General features: G+C 42.7%; 1 protein-coding gene across 1 annotated transcript; it reads right to left on the reverse strand.

The window, feature by feature from the left end:
- Window positions 1–789: 789 nt before the first annotated feature.
- On the reverse strand, window positions 790–9,101 carry UFM1 (ubiquitin fold modifier 1). Its single transcript, XM_060787028.2, has 6 exons — window positions 9,011–9,101; window positions 8,871–8,927; window positions 5,857–5,914; window positions 3,962–4,001; window positions 3,005–3,037; window positions 790–1,573 (listed from the first exon to the last, which is right to left on the reverse strand). Coding segments are annotated over exons 1-6 (258 nt in total). The 5' UTR covers window positions 9,013–9,101; the 3' UTR covers window positions 790–1,505.
- Window positions 9,102–9,108: the final 7 nt, after the last annotated feature.

Consider the following 9,108-nt stretch of genomic DNA (forward strand, 5'->3'; position numbering starts at 1 on the left):
GTGGAGTTTGGGAAAAATAGACCTTGACATTTGGGAGTTGCTGGGATTTATAGTTCACCAATAATCAAATAGCATCCTGAACTCCACCAATGATAGAATTGGGCCAAACGTCCCACACAGAACCTCCATAACCAACAGAAAATAATGTGTTTCTCTCTCCTGTTGTGCTGACTTGGACAAAAATACCGCATGTACTTGAGTATAAGCCAAGGCACCTAATTTTCCACAAAAAAGTGGGAAAATGAATTGACTCGAGTATAAGCCGAGGGTGGGAAATGCAGCAGTTACTGGTAAATCTCAAAATCAAAATAGATACCAATAAAATGGCATTAATTGAGGCATTAGGAGATTAAATGTTTTTGAATATTTACAGAAAACTGTAGTTTAGGATAAGTGTGTCCAACTCCGATAAAACCATTATTGTGACCTTCTTCAGTGTAAATGTGCTTATGTATCCTTCCAATAATAATAGAGTGAAATAATAAATGTAATAAAAATAATAGAGTAAAACAATATAAATGTAATAATAGAGCATATTGTGCTCTATTATTATCTCTAACATAATAATAACAGAGTAAAATAGTAAATAACCTTGGCTTGAGTATAAGCCATGGGGGGCTTTTTCAGCCTAAAAAGGGGCTGAAAAGCACGACATATACTCGAGTATGTATGGTATATCACTATATGAAGCAAGGAAATAGTGGAGGGAACAGAGAATGCCCCTTTAAAACTTGTTTTAGGGTGAGCTTTCATGGATTGCACGGGGACAAACAAACCGTCCTCAGAGGCTTTGGCGGGAATGAACATTTTATTCTGTTTAAGAAAACAGATAAATTATACAGTGATGGTTACAACAGACAAAAACCGCATGTATTTAGATTGAATCCTTGGTTGCCATCTTTTACTAGACTGTACTTGCAACTTGGTATATTTTGAGGAAAAGAAGAAATCTCCCAAACAAAAGCTTTGAGACTGAGGCCACGGAAACTTGACAGAGAGTTGAGATTAACATGCCACAAAACAGCTCTCATTCCCGGAAATGCCATTTCTGTAATCACTACCGATTTCCTCATCTGTGTATCCTTAAAATTTTTGTATCAATTGGCTGGGCCATATAGAACAAAAATAATAATTTACCCCACTGATAAAACACATTCCTTGACAAAATTCATGCCAGCTGGAAAATATACAATAATATAATTCTGGCCCAATAATAAGCACAGATACAACTGACTCCCTCCTACCTGATTAGCAACCAGAACCTTCAAATGAATAAGTATTTCCGGAATGTAGCACAGGACTCCATTGAGAAGTTCTTAAGAAGGAAACAGAGTCTCTCCAAGGTGATCATTTTCATGATAAGAGCTTGCTGTTGGCACCATGGTTTCGCAAAAAAATGCAGACTGCTCTGATTGATGGCAAGGGAAGCTGGGTTGTAACTGGAGACACTTGGTGGCCCCTTTGTCTGCTGTTTATGGCCCAGTTGAGAGGGGATCTCAAGCCTGTCACCACTCTCCAACCCGATCTCTGGGAATAAGCCGCAATTCGGAACCGTGCTTCAGGAAAACATTTCCTAATGTGGGGGGAAATGAAAGCTAGTAACTTGAGAAGCAACATGTGAAATAGCTTTTTAGGTAAATAATAAATGGGTTGCTGTGAGTTTTCTGGGCTATCCGGCCATGTTCCAGAAGCATTCTCTCCTGTGGTTTCTCCATCGTGGTCAACTGTGAATTGCACATATGGTATTTTCTGTGCCTGAGCAGACAGCTTCGGAATCTTCTAGACAAATTATTAAACATTTTTGGTGGTAGCCCCTCCCACTCTCCTAAAGAGTATATATAGCCAGAGGGCGGGGATACTGCTCCAGTTCTTTTCATCCACTACAGCAGCTCTTGAATGTTCGCTTCTGACTCACACTTAGTGGACTGCAGGAGTTAGAAAATCTCCAGGTTGTTTGTTAAGTATCGGAAGGATGCCAGTGGCCTTCCGGTTACCTCTCAACCTTTATCCTCATGGATTGTGTTGACAATCCGTTTGGCATATCAACGGGCTGGAAAAGATCCTCCTCACCAGCTGAAGGGCCTTTCCACCAGATCGGTGTCTACATCCATGGCCTTCCTAAGGAGCATACCGTTAGACATTGTGTGCCGTGCTGCCACCTGGTCTACTCCACTTACCTTTGTTCCCACTACAAGCTGGATGTTTCCTCCAGGAGAGACAATGAGTTTGTAAGGACAGTCCTCTTCTCTGCGGTGATGCGATACCCACCAACCAAGGTCAGTAGCTCAATAGTATACCAAATGTGCGATTTACAGTTGACCATGATGGAGAAATATGGGTTGCTTACCTGTAACCGTATTTCTCTGAGTGGTCACCTGTGAATTCACACATCCCCACCCATCCTCCCCGATTTTGTCATGCCTCTGTCCTGGCTACCGTGCACGGTGGAAGAACTGGAGCAGTAGCCCCTCCTGCTGGCTATACTCTCAAGGGGAGAGTGGGCGGGGCTACCACCAAAAATGTTTAATAATATGTCTAGAAGATTCCGAAGCTGTCTACTCAGACGCAGAAAATACCATATGTGCAAATTCACAGGTGACCTCGCAATCTCTGAGGATGCCTGACACAGATGTGAGTGAAACATCAGGAGGAAATGCTTCTGGAACATGACTAGCCAGCCCGGAAAACTCACAGCAAACCCACTGATTTCGGCCACTAAAGCTTTTGACAACACAAATAATAAATGGCTGTTTGGAAACCACTTGAGGGCCTCTATAGAAAATGTGCAAAACCATCACTGTATTTAGGCACTTGAGCTCAGCTCCCTGTCTAAGCCTTCTTAATAAAAGTTATAATGGCAATATAGTAGAGGCCAGAAACTTCATGCACTTTTCAGAGGCAGATTCTGCAGGAAGATGTGGGCCATGCTGCCTTTCCCTGGGACTTAATCTCCATTATAGTCAATGAAATGCAGAGAGAGAAATGACAGAAAAGTACAACTCACCAGCTGTCTGTGCAGGATTTATTCCTATTCCATCTAGAGGGGAAACAGAGAGTTAAAACAAGCATGCATGAAAAATCCATCATTGCATTGATCCTATGCAAACAAGACAGACCAACACACTAGGACACAGCGATCCTCGCTCAGCTCTAACTGGCAAAGGCAAGAAGGGTTGCTTAATCGTTTGAGTCAAAGGCACTCACTGCTCTTTACTCCTGGCAGAAAGTAAAGAAAGCTGCTCTGAAATCCCAGCAGCCTTATATTAAACTAAAAAACACAATTACCGTATATACTCAAGTATAAGCCGACCCGAATATAAGCCGAGGCACCTAATTTTACCATAAAAAACCGGAAAGACATATAGACTCGAGTATAAGCCGAGGGTGGGAAATGCATCCGCTACTGGTAAATTTCAAAATAAAAATAGATTACCAATAAAATTGCATTAATTGAGGCATCAGTAGCTTAAATGTTTTTGAATATTTACATAAAACTGTAATTTAAGATAAGACTACCCAACTCTGATTAAACCATTATTCTAACCTTCTTCAATGTAAATGTGCTTCTGTGTCCTTTCAATAATAATAGTCTAAAATAATAAATGTAATAATAACAGTAATAATAGAGTAAAATAATACATGTAATAATGATAATAATAAAGTTAAACTATACATTGAATGATAGAGTAAAATAATACATGTAGTAGTAGTAGTAAATAAAGTTTATTATTATTATTATTATTATTATTATTATTATTATTATCATTACTACTACTACTACTACTACTACTAAAGCTGCAGTTCAATATAAGCAGGTGTGCCTATAGCCTGTACCCACTTTTTCCTTCCAGCCACTTGGAGTACTCCCACTGGACATCTGAGCTCTTTTGGTGAAGCTTCACTCAGACACTATCTGGCAATACCGACCACTATCCCTGTGTCCCGGCGTTAAAACACTCACCGTTTGTTATGATGGCACTTGTTGCTGCCGGGACTTTGAACTAAACAGAACAGAAGCACAACGTATTAAAGGAAATCGGGATACCATAATCACTCATATCGTGCAACTATGACCCTCCCCACCGCTGGTGCCGACATATACCACATGCCCAAAAGGGAAGCCAGGTTGCTGGAAGGGAACATGAACCAGCCATAAAGATCAATTGCCCTGATGTGTGTGAATCGGAACTCTGGTATGTGGGAATTTCAGTGATTTATGAAATTGTAGGTAAAATCATATATGGGCTTAGAACTCAGGTATGTTGGACGAGTAAGCTTAATAACAAAAGACCCTCCTCATAAATGTACAGCAGTGTGAATCAGTAGCTCAAAGTGAGATAAAGAACAAAAACACGCAGACCAATGAAGAGAGGGGCCATGAAGCCAGTTCCAACTTGTCTCCAGTGTCATCAGTTGGGAGCCCCCTCTCCCCCAAGAACCAACTGCTGCTCTGAGATCAGAATGAAGAGACGGGCCATGAAGACAGTTCCAACTTGTCTCCAGTGTTATCAGTTGGGAGCCCTCACCCTCCAGCAACAACCGCTGCTCTGAGATCAGAATGAAGAGAGGGGCCATGAAGGCAGTTCCAAATTGCCTCCAGTGTCATCAGTTGAGAGCCCCCCCCCCCCCCAAGAACCAACTGCTGCTTTGAGATCAGAATGAAGAGAGGGGCCATGAAGACAGTTCCAACTTGCCTCCTGTGTCACCAGTTGGGGACCCCCCCCCCCCCCAAAAAAAACCAACTGCAGCTCTGAGATCAGAATGAAGGGACGAGCCATGGAAGCAGTTCCAACTTGTCTCCAGTGTCATCAGTTGGGAGCCCCCCCCCCCCCCAAGAAACCAACTGCTGCTCTGAGATCAGAATGAAGAGAGGGGCCTTCCTAGGCAGTTCCATCTTGTCTCCTGCACTGTGCTTATAATATAATATATTGTATATACATATATTGATAATATTGTAATGTATTAAATGTAATATTACTAATAATACTACAGTATAATGTTACAGTACAATATACTATATTTATCTAAAACTTTTATATCCCGATCTTCTCAACCTCCATAGATAATAATAATATATCGTATTTACTTTTTACTTGTAAGCTGCTCTGAGTCCCCTTCGGGGTAAGAAGGGCGGCATATAAATGTCGTAAATAAATAAATAAAATCTCTTCCACAGGAGGCTTTTGTTTGTAGTAAAATATAGGAATGCACTATTTAAAATAACAAGTTTTCCAAATAAACACAAATAAAGTTCTTTATACTTCCTTCTTTGCTTCCACCCTGGGCTTCTTTCTCATGCAGATAAACAGCTTCTAGTTTCACTCTCACAGAGCTTCCTCCCACGCCAAACTTACACGAGAGCTTCAACAGTAGCTTCACGCACAGCAGCCTTCACACTGGAGCTTCACCCACAATGGCTTTCAACCTAGGGCTTCCTCTCACTGAAGCTTCTCACACCAGGCCCACTCACACTGAGGCCTACTCCTACAAAGGCCTTCTCATACTGAGGCCTCTCTCACTCTGAGGGGTAAAGGCTACAGGCTGAGTTGCTATGGGTTTAGTCTTCTCACAAAAAATACTCCAAGACTCACAGGAGTTAAAGATACTCATGAGAAGTATCCATAGCAACACAAAGTTGATGCAAAGAGCCATTGCATGGGACCATACTTGGACATGCTTTATGCCAAAGACTAACAGTGCAATTCTGCTCTAGCAAGGGCATAAAGGTGTCCTGATGCTCCTACGTAACTGCTGCTTTTATTCCCTGCTTTGGGAATCTCTTGAAACAAATCAAGTAAAAAAGCACAAGAAAATGGCAACCATGACATTGTTTGGGAAAATAAGAGAGCAACTTACTTCTTCTGCAGCAAATTTCAAGACAGCCGTGAACGGTGTGACTTCAGGCACGCTCAGTCTACAGGAAACCGGAAATAACACAACTGTGAGACCAGAACACAAATCATGGGATCATGGAGTAGCTGTTTCACAGGGCCTTGAGCCTTCTCTGCCTAAGAGTGCCTGTGCCTCACCAAACTACAGCTTCCTGCATCCCACAGCATTGAGATTTGGCAGCTCAAGTGGTGTTAAACTGCATTAATCCCACAGTGAAGGGGGCAATGGGCACCTATTTAATTTGATTAATAAATAGCAATGGTATGAGGAATAGTTTGGGCAAATAAATAGCCTTAGTCTTTAGTGTTAGAATCTGGCATGAGAAAAACAGCCTGACAGGAAAATAAAACACAAACAAAAAACAGGCCCAGCAATAAACAGGCCATCACCCTTTTTAGAGATACAAAAGGAGACATCAGTTGAAAGTCTGGAATGCCAAACTGCATTAAATCACTACTGACCAAGTAGCCAGCTGCATTAAATCACTACTGAACAAGAGGTCATGACTTCGAAGCCAGCCCGGGTCAGAGTGAGCTCCCAACCATTAATAGTCTAGTTTGCTGTTGACTTATGCAGCCCAAATACAGTTGCATCTGTCAAGTAGAAAATTTAGGTACCACTTTATGCGGGGAGGCTAACTTAACTAATTTACCACACCATAAAACCTTCCAGCAGTGTGCATAAGAATGAGGAAGTACTCCATCAAGGACTCGGTGTTACAAGCGAATGGTGAAGCGGCAGCTCCCCCTGTGGTCGGAATCAAGCATACCCTCATGAAGCCAGAAAGCTGGAATGTTAAATTGTCTATGTCTGTCTATATATGTTGCATGTCTAAAGGCATTGAATGTTTGCCATGTAAATGTGCCTTGTAATCCACCCTGAGTCCCTTGTGGGGTGAAAAGGTTGGAATACTGTAAATAAATAAATAAACGAACTATTGGTGGGTTGTTGTAGGTTTTTTCGGGCTGTATGGCCATGGTCTAGAGGCATTCTCTCCTGACATTTCGCCTGCATCTATGGCAAGCATCCTCAGAGGTAGTGAGGTCTGTTGGAACTAGGAAAAAGGGGTTTATCTATCTGTGGAATGACCAGGGTGGGACAAAGGACTCTTGTCTGCCGGCCATAGGTTCTTAAATCCTTGTGTGCTACAGTTTATTGGTTATTGTTTATATGTGATTTATATTAATTGTATTGTGTTTATTGTTTTGTTTGTTGCTTTTGTTTTTATTGATGTGTCGTTGGGCTTGGCCTCATGTAAGCTGCTCCAAGTCCCTTGGGGAGATGGTGGCGGGGTATAAATAATAGAATCACCCCCGACAGATGGCCATCCAGCCTCTGTTTAAAAGCTTCCAAAGAAGGAGCCTCCACCACACTCCAGGGCAGAGAGTTCCACTGCTGAACAGATCTCAGCCAGGAACTTCTTCCTAATGTTCAGTTGGAATCTCCTTTTTTGTAGTTTGAAGCCATTGTTCTGCATCCTCGTCTCCAGGGAAGCAGAAAACAAGCTTGCTTCCTCCTCCCTGTGGCTTCCTCTCCCATATTTATACATGGCCCCCATGTCTCCTCTCAGCCTCCTCTTCTTAAGGCTAAACATGCCCAGCTCCTTAAGCCGCTCCTCATAGGGCTTGTTCTCCAGACCCTTGATCATTTTAGTCGCCCTCCTCTGGACACATTCCAGCTTGTCAATATCTCTCTTGAATTGTGGTGCCCAGAATTGGACACAATATTCCAGGTGTGGTCTAACCAAGGCAGAATAGACGGTTAGCATGACTTCCCTGGATCTAGACACTAGAATCATAGAATCCTAGAGAAAATGTTTTCTTTATGTCGTCGCTATCCGAATATTTTGATTATCGTATTAATATTAATCTTCATTTTTTCCTGCAAGTACTTTTTGAGTTGGTTCCAATTGGTTTGATTTTCCTTTTTCTGATTTTTAATTAGCTGTGACAGTCTATCCATATTCATAAATTCTCCAATCTTGGAGAGCCAATTCTCTATTATTGGGGGGTCTTTGTCTTTCCATTTTGGGGCGATCGTAATTCTCGCTGCGGCTGTGAGATAAAAAAGAATTTCTTCGTTTTTCCCAATTTCAAAATCCATTATATTCAACAGGTAGTATTCGGGTTTCAATTCGTATTTTATTTTGATAATATTTTTACAGGGCCTGTGGATTGTTATCCAGTATTTCTTAATGATCTTACAATCCCACCACATGTGGTGGTATGATCCCATTTCTCTTTCGCATTTCATAGAATCATAGAATCGAAGAGTTGGAAGAGACCTCATGGGCCATCCAGTCCAACCCCCTGCCAAGAAGCAGGAACATTGCATTCAAATCACCCCTGACAGATGGCCATCCAGCCTCTGTTTAAAAGCTCCCAAAGAAGGAGCCTCCACCACTCTCCGGGGCAGAGAGTTCCACTGCTGAACGGCTTTATAATAATAATAATAATAATAATAATAATAAAGTTTTTTTATTATTATAAAGAAATTGGAAGGAATAGAAGAGGAAGAGGAGGAAGGAAGGAAGGAGAGAATGAAAGAAAAAAAGGGAGGGAAAGAAGGATAGAAAGAAAGGAGGAAAGAAAGAAAAGAGAGGGGATGGTTGGCCACAGCAAGGCGTGGCGGAGGGGGGGGGGTAAAGCTAGTAATAATAATAAAAACTTTAACATTATAGACCAGTGATTCTCAACCTGGGGTCCCCAGATGTTTTTGACCTACAACTCCCAGAAATCCCAGCCAGTGTAGCAGCTGTTAGGATTTCTGGGAGTTGAAGGCCAAAAACATCTGGGGACCCCAGGTTGAGAACCACTGTTGTAGACTGATTCTACAGGTTGCCGGAAGTGACAACTCACAGCCTTCTATCTCTCTCTCTCCCGCCCCTCCCTCTGGAAAGCGACGTGTCCAATGCACCTCCCGCGCATGCGCAGTGCCCTCCCCAGGCGTCTCCCTTCCCTCAGGTCTCAGGGACTCACACTTTGTAAGGCAGCCGCGGGTCGGAGGTGAGCGTGACTTTGAACGTGACTTTGGACCTGTGGGAAAGGCGGAGAGGAAAGGCGTCAGCGTGGCCGAGAAAGAGCCGCCAAACGGAGAGAAAAGCTGCCCGCGGACTCACATTTTGATCGCCTCCGGCTGCTGCAGGGCCCACTTCCCGGCTCCGCGTGCTTCGTCACTTCCGGGGGTGTGTTTTTTCTCCTGTCAGGCCTTCCCACG

This window comes from Anolis sagrei, chromosome 7 (assembly GCF_037176765.1).
Source record: "Anolis sagrei isolate rAnoSag1 chromosome 7, rAnoSag1.mat, whole genome shotgun sequence".
Taxonomy (NCBI): domain Eukaryota; kingdom Metazoa; phylum Chordata; class Lepidosauria; order Squamata; family Dactyloidae; genus Anolis; species Anolis sagrei.